This window comes from Mercenaria mercenaria, chromosome 9, assembly GCF_021730395.1.
Source record: "Mercenaria mercenaria strain notata chromosome 9, MADL_Memer_1, whole genome shotgun sequence".
Classification (NCBI taxonomy): Eukaryota; Metazoa; Mollusca; class Bivalvia; order Venerida; family Veneridae; genus Mercenaria; species Mercenaria mercenaria.
This window is the reverse complement of record NC_069369.1, coordinates 66,716,143-66,730,978: the sequence shown is the minus strand read 5'-3', so window position 1 is coordinate 66,730,978 and position 14,836 is coordinate 66,716,143. Positions and strand designations below refer to the sequence as shown.

General features: G+C 35.6%; 2 protein-coding genes across 2 annotated transcripts in view; both read right to left on the bottom strand.

Annotated features, from left to right (window-relative positions):
• LOC123547366 (interferon alpha-inducible protein 27-like protein 2A) overlaps nucleotides 1-14,836 on the bottom strand; it is a 110,437-nt gene that overhangs the window by 18,578 nt on the left and 77,023 nt on the right. The window lies entirely within an intron of this gene.
• Nucleotides 3,777-14,836, bottom strand: part of LOC123546276 (interferon alpha-inducible protein 27-like protein 2A) — a 37,127-nt gene continuing 26,067 nt past the window's right edge. The window contains exons 2-3 of the mRNA XM_053551620.1: nucleotides 4,507-4,569; nucleotides 3,777-4,311 (exon numbers count right to left, since the gene is read on the bottom strand). Coding sequence (XP_053407595.1) covers nucleotides 4,025-4,311; nucleotides 4,507-4,567 — 348 coding nt within the window. The 5' untranslated portion in view covers nucleotides 4,568-4,569 and the 3' untranslated portion in view covers nucleotides 3,777-4,024. The remainder of the gene's footprint in view (nucleotides 4,312-4,506; nucleotides 4,570-14,836) is intronic.

Genomic DNA, 14,836 nt, shown 5'->3' with positions numbered 1-14,836 from the left:
ATTGTAATAGAGTATGGAAACACGAGGGTATCCGATTAACTTGAGTGTACATTAAATTTACCAGAATACTCCATAACTTATCAATAAAGATAAGAAGAAGACATCAGATTTCGCTATTTGCAGTTCCTATGATATAAAGAAACATAACTTTGTTTATACCAAAATAAACATACTTAGTTAGATTGTCACTCTTGACTGCCAGTTTTATCGCGCTTAAAGATTGATGTTAGTTAGACGAATCTTATCTGATCACATCACCGATATTAAAGGGGCCTCCGTGACCTAGTGGTTAATATCTCTCATTTCGAATCACTTGCCTCTCACCGCTGTGAGTTCAAAACCTGACTTAGGATTAAGATTCTAACGTGTGAGAAAGGGGCATCCGGTGTCCCCCACCATCAGAAGCGTATAGGTCGACGTAAAATTCAACAAATCACTTATTCTTTGAACAAGTATTATATATATATATATATTATATCACACGTTTGTTAATAACGTCGAGTGAATGCCATGCAACGAAACCATATCACATCTTACCACTTGACATTTTAAAGTGATCATAAACTCAGGCTCAACACTGGTACATGGAATTTCTCCAGAATTCTTACTGCTCCGGTATTTGTCAGGATGATATTAACATGTTGATTTAACTGCATCTTTGGACTGCACTTGTAAAACATGTTTTAAAAACTAATGTAGATTAAATGATAGTGTTTAACAGAGATTCTACATCAAAATGTACGTGTAAAGGGTGTTTGGCAAACCTGAAAATTGTTCAATGAAACAAAAAACTCCATATTTTTCTTTAACATAACTTAGTTAGATACAGCCATAATTTATTGTATAACATTTTCTCCAACAGCTAATAAAAGAAGGGGACACATTATACCCTGGTGGGATAAAGAAACGCCTCATTGAAAGTTGGCGTTATTTTCGATACATAGTTCAAATTTGTTGGACAATGTCAGAAATGTACATGTACTCTGACCCCCTTTACTCGTTCGATTTTATTAAGCCCATTGTTAAATTCACGCATCTGATAATGATTTCCTCGTGCAGACCGTGTGTATCAACCATGTGGTTATATTGAGCGAATTTTACACAGGTACATGTGTTAGTCGACATACGACCATATTTCCTGACAGTTAATCAGTTTTTGATAATGCCGAGGCTAAATTTCGAAGAGATGGTCCACATTTTGGCCATGCTCAAATACGGGCGAACGCAAGAACATGTTGCTGGACGTTTTAACGTCTCTCGTTCGACAATACAGCGACTCGTTCGACGTGTCGGAGACACGGGAACGCTTGTCGATAGGCCTCGTTCTGGTAGACCGCATGTAGCTTCAGTACGGCAGGACAATTACATACGTCAGCGTCATTTGCGTGACAGATTTGTGACGGCTGTATCCACGTCATGTTTAGCGGTTGCTAACCGTGGACGGCCTGTGAGTCAACGTACAGCGAAAAGTCGGCTTAGAGAACGGGAAATTATCTGCCGCAGACCCTGCCGCAGTCTAGTTCTTACGCTACGTCACCGTCACCAACGTCTTATTTGGACCTGCAAAAATCATGGTCATCGTTGGCATAACGTAGTGTTAACTTGTGGAACGCCGACGGACGTATCCGTGAACGTTATTTTAACAATTGCGTTCTGCAGCACAATCCTTACAGTGAGGGCGGAGTTATGGTCTAGGCAGCCATCAACCATAGGTTAAGTCCCGACTCGTCGTGTGCCAAGGTAATCTAACAGCCTGGCGTTACATTTTCCAGATATTATATCCTGTGGTTGTCCCTATATTCCGTCAACGACAATGCTTGGTCTTTCAGCATGACAGCACGCGACCTCACGTTGCACGTGTCACCAGGAACTTTTTACAGACGAGCAACATTCACGTTTTGCCTTGGCCGGCTTGCCCACCGAACTGCGAAGCGATTGAACACGCCTGGGATTACCTTTGACGGCAGTAACGTCAACGTCAACCACAGCCTTGCGGACATTGGTGTGTACCTAAATAAAACTATTGAGGAAAAATTGTCATTGTATTAAAAAATCAAACCTATAGAGTGCGTTATACAAATAAACGAACTTAATTAACCGGCCCAGAATATACTACTACTTCGTGTTTTTAATTAGTAATTATTTTGATTTAAGTACTGTCAATTACAGTTTTAAATCACCGTATAGAAAAAGGTTGTTAATGTGTGCCAAGCTGTATTATGGGTAATTTGAAATGACAAAGGAAAAATACATGTATAATAATATACTAGTCGTATACTCTTTCAAAAGGCCTTGTGCGATTTTTCATGAGGTTAATCGTTATAATAGATCTGGTATAATATTATATATTGATGTCGTCTCGGGCACACTTAATAACACGCGGAATAAACATAAAATATCTTTGACAAGTTGCGCAACGATCATGAATAAAGCTATGGGACTGCGTGCCAACATTTAAAAATCCTTCTGTTGACTGCAAATTAGATCAAAGAAACTTAACCTCCGTTCCAATGGCGTTGGTCTTATCTTTAATAATGTGGGGAGAACCTGAAATGCATGTAATGAACTGAATTACGAGTGTGACTTTAGCCAGGATATTGCATGCGACATGTACCACTTTCAGTGTTTACAGGTTATATAGATTATGTATTAACTCTCTAATGAAATTAAGTTAGAAGATCAATGAGTGGTATATGGCCGAGTTATAATATTATAAATCATTTGCAGGTTACCACTGTCTTCCAATCAGCATATGTATTTCCTTTCAACAGTGCTCCATTGAAATCATTTACTTAAACCAGCCCACCACTTAGTTGAACACTTTTTATCAACTTAATTAAGTGGTGATTAAATATGAAACTTTATCGGCAATTTAATAATCAAGTAGTTCAGTTCTCATGCGCATGAGTAATATGCAATAAATGTTGCGTTTTTAAAAACATCTCACAGTACTCATTTCATGAATAAATAAATAAATAAATTGTGATGGTGTAGTGTGAACGATTACAAAAAGTTCAAATGTCCCGCCATTCCTATTCCTGCGGCACCGGCTGAGCAAGTGAAAGAGCAGAGCCAGCCGCAACAGTGCCTCCGTAAGAAGCCATCGCGGAGGCGGCAAGACCTCCGCCGGCAATACCACCGGCACCAAATCCAGCTGCCCCCAATGCTAAAGGGTCATCAAAGGCTTGAATGCCTTGCCAGTGTGACTTGGACAAGTGTTGTTATATTTTCTGGTCCTTTTAGCTTATGGAGTCCATATTGTTTGTATATATCATGAAGTTCCGCTTTAGCCGGTGTTAGGGGTTAGGAAGGATGTTTCACGTTTCTTTACCTGTTATGAACAGTCTCAATCAACCTGAGTCTTCTGTTACTTTGCTTGGTTGCATTCTATACTTCAAAAGATTCCTCTTATAGATTTAATCAAAATCTTATCTTCATTATTTGCTTCATTCTTAGGGAGGAGTCATTGTGTGCAGTAGATTCTATAAAACAGACAATCTGGATGTGTTTGGGGTGCTCTTTGCTTCGGTAAAATCTACCCTAACCTTAGTGGAACTTAAGATAATTCTTTTCAAACTATACTATTAAAGGTGTTCACCTTTGTTTACATAAATATGCCGCTGAGGTTGACGTTGCGGACACATAGGGACTTTACAACTGTAACGTTGGACAGGGGGAGAGGTAAGTTGTTTAAAGGAATAGAAAATAGCTTAATGCAAAAAATATGACCGGTGAAACTTAGTGCAGACAAAAGTAACAAATAACGAAACAAAGTGAAAAGTTTACAACGTGTATTAAAAATATATCCGTTTTGTTAATGAGATATAAAGTGTTGCTTTTTCTGGTGTATGAAAATATACGTTTGATACGTTTAAAGATAATTTTCTACTTCGATTATAAGTATAATTGTCTTCTTTTCATTTCAGTACAAGAACTTTAAGTTAAATTGTAACAATTTTTCAAAGATTTTAAAGCAATGGTTTAATTTTGAAACACGCTGCAACTGTTCTGTCGAAAATTACTCTCAGCCGTTTTCACATTTTGACTTCTCATACAAGGCTCCGACTGCCGCTCCAGCAGCCCCTACGGCTGCCTTTCCCGCCAATCCTATTCCTGCGGCACCGGCTGACTGAGCAATTGAAAGAGCAGAGCCAGCCGCAACAGTGCCTCCGTATGAAGCCATCCAAGAGGCGGCAGCACTTCCGGCGGCAATACCACCGGCACCAAATCCAGCTGCTCCCAATGCTATCGGGGCCACGATAGGACCAGCAACAAATCCGGCGACTCCAAGACCAATGGTGAGCAGCCAACCTAAAATTGCAAAAAAAAAGATGTGTGAGAAAAAAGTTGCAACAATACCCAGCTTATTATAAAGCGGGAGATAATCTGCAATATAATAACTTTTGATCGGTATAAAATACAAAGTACAGATGTAGGGAACAATTTAAATATACCAAATGGTAGTGAAAGAGTTTAGTATATCATTAAACATTAAGAATTACTTACCTTCGGTTGGTTGCAGAACCAAGGAGGCAATGAGAACGTAGATTACTGTTTTGTAAACCATTTCTGAAATAAAGAAATTATAGTCAGTTACACAGTGGTTTCTTTTTTCCCGTCCGGTCGCATTCTTTTTTACCATTCTTTGATGTCTGCATTCTTTGATATTGCTTACTTTTTTCTAATAAATACTTCCAGAATGTATTGTAATACAACAATACTGATTTGAAAAAAGAAGAAAGTGAAGGCGATCCATCTAGATTACATCTTCGGTTTATTCAGATGCTTATGTCCAGTAACATGTACATAGATCTTCAGGAGTGATAGTAACGTCAGGAACGTCGTATAGAAATGACGTCAAGCACCTCAATATGAAGGGACGTCGCTCTTAGCCAGTATTTGCATCAGTTGATTCTTGAAATCGCGTTTTCTGACTGTAATTATATTTGGAAAAATAGTAAATAATAGCTGTAACGTGAGATCACTCCATTCGTTTACAGATTGTATACAGAAAGAAGTTTATAACACAGTCAATAACGGACACCCGTTTTACACATTCCACTATTACAATTGCTTACATACATAGACTATGTTAGATGTTGGATTATTTTGCCTTTTATAGCTGGCAAACATACTTGTATACATAGAGCTTTCCTTGCGCTATGTCGTGTATCCTTCTAGCAGGGGCGTAGTTGGCATTTTATAAATTGCAGGCCCGATGCGCCGAAGAAGCGACCTTGGTAGTGGGGTATTGGGGTATCCTCCCCACGAAAATTTGGAAAAACTAAGTGTCTATGGTGCGTTCTGAGCCATTCTGGCGGAATAATACCAATGCTAAGCGGGGGAGTTTAGTTCAATAAAAACACACAAAAAACGATCAAAGTTCAGTTTATGACTAAGTTATCATAACTAACAGGCACATGTCCAGGTGGGGGGCCAGGGGGCCCGGCCCCCCCCCCCCCCCCCCAGCTGGCTGGCTAGTTACGATTTTTATTACTATGGGCCCCTCAATTAACAAATTTATACACCAGCGCAACTGGCTTGATTTGACAGCAATACACAGGCTAAAGAGCCATAAAACCGTGTCCGGTAGTGGAAATTAGCCCCAGGCATGTCACAGGTAAAAGTTTATCTGTGCATGCTTCATTGATCGCTTGATCGGTACTTGATTGGGTAGTGGAGAAACTATTGTTTTTGGGGCGGTGCGTAAGCTCCGCCTCCAATGGAATTAAGACGGGAAAATGAAAGCCCGTCACTTCTTAGTGCAAAACGGCAAAGTGCATTCACTTTCTACATCCTCTCATAAATAAGAGCACCTACAACAAAGCGCATGAATATGACCTATATTACGGCTATTTTAAACTAGTCTGGTTCCCGTCGTACTATGTATTTTAGTACGACAGTGAAGAGGCAGGTAAGCCAGACTATTTTTAACTCTGACGTCATGAGGGAAAAACCCACTTGGTTTTAATCTGAATTATCTAAAAATATATACAGGTCAGTGACTTGTAAGCTTGGCGGACTACTTTTTTAAATTTTTTCTTAAAACGACGCCATCTTGTTCTTTAGAATAACTGCAAAAAGACATATCTATGCGATTATTATTATAAACTGGACTTTTATTAGGTTCGTGAGACCATGGTACCTGATATAGTGTATGCATACCGTATTTGCAATTACTACATAAAAGTTTTTATAACGGAAACGCTTGAGGAAACGGAAAGTGACTCATGTTTGCATTTGTTCAGGATTTTAGCTTTCTGCACTTCAATCTAGGAAGATATTGCATCTGGAATGGAGTGTTATTAACCAAAATCATCGAGGGTACGGGTTGCCTATTTGTTCTGTCAAGCGGCGTTATGGCGTGTGTATAAGTCACGTCATTCGTTTGCTTGGTGGAGATGGGTAATTCGGTATACAACTGAACTTCGGACAAAATTTTGCATGACAGCAAATCAAAATTATTCAAACATGTTAAGCAGAACAGAGAGGTCGGGCACAAAGCTAAACAAGGTTAGCGTTTGTTTTTCATCTCTTATTTTATAATATTTTTGATTTATTTCAAAGGCTCTATTCAATATTTCAGCTGTTCAGCTATTTGTGTATTCTTCTGTCCATTCTACTTTTAAATTTCTTGTATAGGCACGCAGCTGCACATAATACTCGTAAAGAGGGGTAATGCAGTATAAATAGATAGATTACGGTTTGACGTGTTAATCTTCAGATTTCTATGCAAGGCAGTCGAATGTTTTTGATGATCATCATGAACGAGCATAAAAAACCATCGTCAAAGCCAGTTGTTCTTTGAAAGTCAACATGTGTACGACTCCAGTCGCATTCGGTTAAATAATATTACAAAACGCACATTTTCACAAATTGGTATCCCATCAATTGGACCACATTCTATTAGTGGACACTGAAAAACAAAATGTTTGTGCAACAAATACCACTCCAATTAACTGTTTTCCCGTCGATTTGCCATTTTCGGAATCGATAATAACTTAGGTATTCCGTAAACCACATGACCGATTTTTGGTTTCCCAACCTTTTCCATGTCGAATTAAATTTTAATTAAGAAAGAAATCAACTGTTGTTTGTAGCCAAAGTTTTTCCTTATCAAATATGATAGATCAACCTGACGTCACGCATCAACACCTGTTTATCTGATGGTGGGCAAAAAATAATTTTACATTGTTTGTGTATGGGATTAGAATTTTTAATTCTTAATTATTTTGTTCATTTTTGGATATTAAAAAATCAAAATGTTTCGAAATGCTTACGATATTCATGTTTCGTTACTCAAATATCTTTTGAAAATGAATAACCGTTTTAAATGACATATGATTTAAATAGCGCCGTAGATGCCCTCAACTTTAAGGAAAACATGGTAAGCTATTAAGCGTTCATAATTAATCCGTTTTATTTCAAAATAATAATTAACAGTGATCAATACATGCTTATTTTATATCCTTTCCATTGATCAAAAAATTATTGATATCATTTGTGATTTTAGAAATTATAAGCCTTTAGAAAAACATCACTGTTAACCAAAAACATGGACGCTCGGCGTCTGTCCATCCGATCTTTTCTTATCAGTTCTATAAATAGAATATACAACGGATTTGTATACAAACACGATCTCGCCTATTAAATCTTAGGCAATTAATAAATAAATCAATATTTTCCATGAACACATTTAAAATTGTGTATTTGGTGTTGTTGGTGTCTATTTATAAACTAAAGCCTATTCTATTTTAATCAAGGATTTTCCAAAAAAAAAAACGGCAGAGAAACTTCTCAAAATGCAAGATAACATTTCCCAAAATAAAACCAACCAATGGTTTAATTTTGTTTACATTTGAGTTTTATCGGGGAAGCGGTTGTCAGGTATCGATTTTTTGTCTTACTATATCGCAAAGTACTGCGTGTTGCGCATTACCAGTCTAATCCGTTATGTTCTGTGTAAATTCGAAAAAACACGGCCTGTGATTAGATTTGTGAAACTTGGAAGTCTGAAAAATAAAGTGCTGTAAAGTCTATTCTAATATGCTTGCCTCTGTTAAAACACCCTTACGCTAGAATGACGTCACGTTTACATGCTATGACGTCAAAGTTTTTGTTGCGACCAAGAAAGAGCGCTTCTATATTCTACCTAATGTTTGAGATAAAGGGCATATTAGAATCGAAATAATTTATAGCACAAGCGTGCATTAACACTATTTATACACTCGGATGGTAATACGTCGTTCAAATAATTTCACTCGGGCTGGCCCTCGTGAAATTATTACGCCCAACATATAACCACCCATCGTGCATACATAGTGTTAAAGCACTCTTTTATATATATTATTTCTTAAATCTATAGCAGTAAAAATTAAATATGAGTCTAAAATATTTATTACTGTTTTTACACTAACAACATCTTTCCATAAATGGCATTTTTTCCCAATCTGGACAGATATCGCGCAGAAATTTCCCAATTTTAAAGGCCTAGGCCTCTTCCCAATTTGCTGGTGAAAAGCCCTGGGAAATAATGCAATTTTCAGCATAAAATCGTTATAATTGTAGGTTTAGTATCAAAATTCTTTTGACAAAACATTTGAATAATATTACAATTATATGTAGACATTACTTTTTTGCAATATTCTAACAGTGAACTCGCATTTTATGTGCTGATCTTAAACAGTTGAATTTAAGAGGACAATTCCATAACTAAATGATCGCTGTCAGTATATAAAAGACTTTATTTAGTTATGATATCCAGAATTATATGCAAGGCAGACTCGGATCAAATTGAATGTAGTAAAAATGATTTTTGAGCCTCATTTGTAGCTCATCTGAGCACAAAGTGCTCAAAGGTGAGCTTTTGTGATCTCCCTGTGTCGGTCATTGGTCGTCGTTGTCAACAATTTGACTGTTAGCACTCTAGAGGTCACAATTCAATTTCAATGAAACTTAGTCAGAATGTTACCCTTAATAAAATTTTTGATGAGTTCTAGATTGGGTCATCTTAGCTCTAAAACTAGGTCACCAGGTCAAATCTAAGGAAAAACTTGTAAACACTCTAGAGGTCAAATTTTTGGCCCAATCTTAATGAAACTTGGTCAGAATGGAACCCTCAATAAAATCTTGGAAGAGTTTGACATTGGGTCATCTGGTGTCAAAATCTTGGTCACCAGTTCAAATTAAAGGAAAAGCTTGTTTACACTTCAGAGGTCACAATTTGGGCCCAATCTTAAGGAAACTTGGCCAGTATGTTACCCTCAATAAAGTCTTTGACAAGGTTGATATGAGGCTATCTTTGGTCAAAAACTAGGTCACCAGTTCAAATTAAAGCTTGTTAACACTGTACAGGCCACATCTGTGACTATATCTTCATGAAACTTGGTCAGAATATTGATCTTAATGATCGTAATGTCCAATTTGAATCTAGGTCATCTAGAATAAAAAAAAACTAGGTCACCAGGTCAAATCAAAGGAACAGTTAATTTACACTGTAGAGGCCACATTTATGATGATATCTTAATGAAACTTGGTCAGAATATTGATTTTGATGATCTTTATGTCAAGTGCAAATTTGGGTCAGGTGGGGGTAAAAAACTAGGTCACTAGGTCAAATCAAAGGAAAAGCTTGTTGAGGCCACATTTATGACTGTATCTTCATGAAACATGGCCAGAATGTTAATCTTGATGATCTTTAGGTCAAGTTCGAACTTGGGTCAAAAACTGGGTCACCGGGTCAAATCAAAGGAAAAGCTAGTTTACACTTTAGAGACCACATTTATGACCATATCTTAATGAAACTTGGTCAGAATGTTAAGCTTTGTGATCTTTAGGTCAATAGGTCAGGTAAGCGATACAGGGCCTTCTTGTTTATATTTTCTCTGACTCACTTTATAAATTTAAATTTATATGACAGTAACATAATATTCTCTATTTATTACATGTTTGACGTTGCAGGAGTGTAATACAGCCATTAAATAAAAACGATACTACACTATTGTAATAAAAATTTGACATTGACGTCATTTATAGTATAGGCGACGTCGGTCAAATTGACTTGTTTATATAGCAGAAGAAAGTCGAATATTCGGTTTTTCGACAAGAAAGGTTAACATGTGATAAAAAGAATTCATCTTACATTTGTGACTATCCACATTGAATTTATTAAACTCGTTGAATATAATTTATAAAATGTGGTGTTTCACATTTTATCATGCAATCTATCTTATATTTGGCATGAATGTCATCCTCGGTCAGACGAAGTCTCCTGCGCAAACCACAGGTTCCTATCTCAATATTTGACTTTCATCTAAGAATGTTACAAAAAAGCAGCTGAAATGCACCGCCCCATCAGTACTCTCAGTGCTTTGATTTACTCTTTGGAAGTATTTGAAACTACTGTATCAATTTTACTCTTTTGGGTCCAATAACCTTACTTAAAAACTCTCATAGTTTTAAAAGTAGTTTCTCAGTAATTCTTACAAAACGCATCTAAAACTCGTTACTTATGAGGGGTTTTATACATAAAAATATCATTTAATAATTATGTGCTGTGATGTTATAGTTTGTACAGTCAAAGAAGTATAAAATACACATCTATTTATTTTTATAGATCTCTGTTACAGTTAAGAGTTCATTGTCATTTGAAATCTATGATGTAAATAGTAACTGTCATAATACTTCGTTTGTTTTGTTGGAAATCTAAAAACATTTGACCATTTTGCAAATAGGATACCCTTAATAATTAGACTAGCCACTAGACTGATAATTACGATATTTCTATGATTTTTTTTTCTTTTTTATGTTCATAGAGACAAAAGCCAGTTAAAATTGTAATATTGGACATAGTATATAGACTGGCTCAGTTCACTACATGAAATCATAAAAATGTGAAAAAAAATTATCATAGTCTAGGAGCTAGTCTACTTAATAATCATCTTAAAACTTCAACATTTTTTTCAACTGGGTATCATACAGAAAAATAAGTCCATACACTGTGACTGTACAATCATACATACATTGAAAAGGCTTGATGAAATGATTAAAAAGTAGACTTTTCCTTAAATATATGACACATTCATGCATCCTTAAAGGTGTTTCAGGTAGCAGGAAAATGCATATATTCATGTGCCATATTAAAAAAATTTCGCAATCGGGAGGGAATACACCTCCCGAACCCACCCCAGGTTGGGCCCCCCCCCCCCCCCAGCAAACAAATCCTGCACACGGGCCTGACTAAGTATAACTGACCCAACATCAGTATTATCAGTTCCATATCAGTCACACTGTGAGTGATATAGTTTTTCTATTTCTTTTATTAGCATTCAGCAAAACAAAATAAACAGAATTTGTTTGTTTTGAGTGGATATGGAATATATCACATTGACAGTTGATGCAATTGATATTTTCATGAGCAGGTAGCGCGAGTTATTGTATCAGTTCTCGATGTGATATTCCATATCCATTCACAACAAACAAATTCGGGCGGCACGAAAACCCCAAATATACCCAAATCTTACCCAAATCTGGTCATATATGACTTATTTAGCAATGAATAAGATCAGTCTTGTTAATAATGTGTTAATTGAAAACTTTTAAACTGATCTAGACATATTTTTTCAAAGATTTAGCTATTTTAAACAGTTATTATCGAGAGAAATGAATGACCGGAAACACCGGATAGCGCCGAAACATCGGGAAGCACCTTTATAAAACATAAAAGGGATGTTCTGATCAGGTTTTAAGTGCTATAAATCGATTGTTCATTTAAAAAATATGTCATTTGATAAATTTTAGGCTAATTAGATTTCATATATTACGGTAGTAAGATAGTTTACATTGTGCGAGTGCTTTCCGGTCCTGCGATCCTTTCAATTAGACATAAGATTTGAAGATATTTTGAATATTTAAGTGCTCCTGAACTTCAGAGTGTAATATTTCATATATTATGAACTGATAATAATGTTTCCCCAAGCGGATTAATCAATAATTACCGAAAAATGTACTAACCAACGCACAGGAATGTTCACTTCACGAATGTAAAAGCACGAGCGGAAATTGATATATTAGATATACTTCTTTAATTATAGGGTTAGATTTTTATTTAAAATTAATATATTATTTGAAAATGTAAGAAAATACGATAAATATTTGTCCAATTAGGTTCCATCATTACGGTGATACAATGATATACATTTTGTGCTTTCCGGTCTCGAATCAAAATAAAGAAACTTTTTTCTAAAAGAAAATCAGAGCATAACTAAAACATTTATCATATATAATTTTGCAACAGGAGATATGTCAAAATACGTACAAAAATATACAAACACATGATACATATATACATACAAACATAAAGCAGATGACGAACTAATAAAAATTATCATAGCTGTGTTCAGCTTTAACTAAACTATTAAAGAAAAGACTGATTTGTAAGTGTTATGAATACGACGATCCAGAATTTCTATATACGTTTTCTTATCATTATTTAACATACTGGGGAGACCGGGGATAGTTGTTACATTTTTCATATTTTATATTGTATCAGATGAATTATTTAACCGATTTTGTCCAGCTTATTATCTTTGTAAAGCTCATTCATTGCAATTTTCAAATCTGTATTATTAATTCTAAAACGAAGAATATTTCTATCCGATAAAGATAGTTGTATCATGTTGGTGAAATGTAACAACTTACCCCACCGTTGGGGTAAATTGTTACAGCGTCTGGGGCAAATTGTTACAATAAGCAATTTTACAATTTTACAAAGAATTAACATTTTTACAACACAGCAGTAAACATACAATGCTTTCCAGTCTGTTTATAACATGTGTAACACAGCATTTTCATTTGACAAATGAATCATTTCACCGAGTTGGTAGTAGAGCCTTGGAAATTAAACAAAACCTTGCGAATTTCAAACCTTACAGGTCTATACTCTATTTTTTTCAGCATTAATGCAAGCCTGAATAATGCTATAGGCCCCTACTATTTACTGAAACGGCTTCTTTTTTGTATCTATTTGCATGTATATAGGCAATACAATATGGTTAAATCATAACATCTCTTCCATTTCTCCATCATATCCACAATGATGACAAATAGGACGATGTTTACATCTGTTTACATTTTTCTTTTGTTTTGTTGCTTTCTGTTCTTTAGTTTTGAGCACTTGTTTTGCTCATTTTTATCAAATTTTCCACAGTTTCATGGTGAATTCTTATTTTACTATGTTAGCACTCTTTTCGGGCGTATCTGTCAGAAGAGCTCTTTTACATTCTTTCGCCATTCAGCAGTCATTCTAAATTGGCATTTCTTATCTGGAGAAAACGCAGGCCTGTTGTAGTTGTTCGCTGCTCTTAGTGCACTATTAGATTTTATTGACGCCACTGTAATGTTCATTTCTATTCACACCAATCAGGACAAGATATATATATCTCCACTGAATACGACGTCTTCATAGACAAATTGCAATAATGTTTGTAACGCCAGAGGAGCTCTGATGGTTTAAGATGGCAGAGGTGCCAAGGCAGCTACACAACGTCGACAATATAAGGTAGCGCTTAATATCGTCAGTTACATTTTGGCCATTTGAAAAATCTATATAGTAACTGGCATGGTCATTTCACTTCATTTTCAGTAGTATGCGCATGGGGTAGTTGTCATCTCTGCTATTCAATGTAACTACAGCATAGAGTCAACAATGTCCATCCCCATATGTAGCTTCCTGGTTCAATCGGGCATTTACTATAACAAAAGTAGTGTTCTGGTTTCCCTTGTCTCAAACAGGAATGTCTAATACGGTTGTTCCAGTCTCAAATAAAGATTCTCTTGTGAATCTTCTCTTTGGGGTCAACTGGTAGTATGTACCAACGTGCCCCGCACTAATTGTAACAACATGCCCCGACCCTACAACACGTGACAATATCTAAGGTAGACAACTCAGAGAAAGCATGTAACCTCTTAAGATTTTACGATTTTTAGCACAATTCCTTGCTTAGTCCAACAACATTTTTAAAGTTTTATATATATTTCAAGTGTGCACATGAACCAAAAATGTATGAAAAACTCGAAAATTTACTTACGTGGCCCAGAATCTAGCTTTTTGTTCTATTTTTCAAATAACTGTCACCAAGTTAAACAACGCATCCGTAAAAGATGGCGACTTTTAAAACTAACAAACACGCATAATCTGTGACTTTATATGATGCGTCATTTCTTCAATATTTGCAATGTAACAACCTACCCCATGTAACAACTATCCCCGGTCTCCCCCTACGTGCTGCATTGCAATTTTAGGTCATACTTTTATTACTATTTTTTTTTTTTTTTTTTTTTTTTTTTTAGAAGTGATTAGCGACAACATCTTGGTTTTATCGTTATCGTAATTATATGTACATGTAAATGTTAGTCATAGTGTTATATAACAAAGTCTCTTATAATTCTAATGTTTTGAATGACTGTGTACTGTTGTTTTTAATGTTCTGATTATTTTATGTGCATGTATTGTTTGTACACAAGTCAAGTCAATCAAGTCAATACTTTTATTCAGAGTCACAGTTTACATGATGTAAATACATGTGAACAAATAAATACACATAACTGATAAAGTTCATACGTGAGTGGTAATTTCTGAAGGGGAAGTGATCAAATCAAGAAGACACTTTAAATAGAAAAAATTGATACTATACGATGAAAAATATCAATAACATAATGTCAGATTTAAATAACAAGTAGAAATAAGAGACAAAAGCAAAAATAGAAGTTGAAAAATAAAACAACAAAAAACAAACATTGCTTTCAAATTATATGGCACGTTATTTTTGTTGTGTAA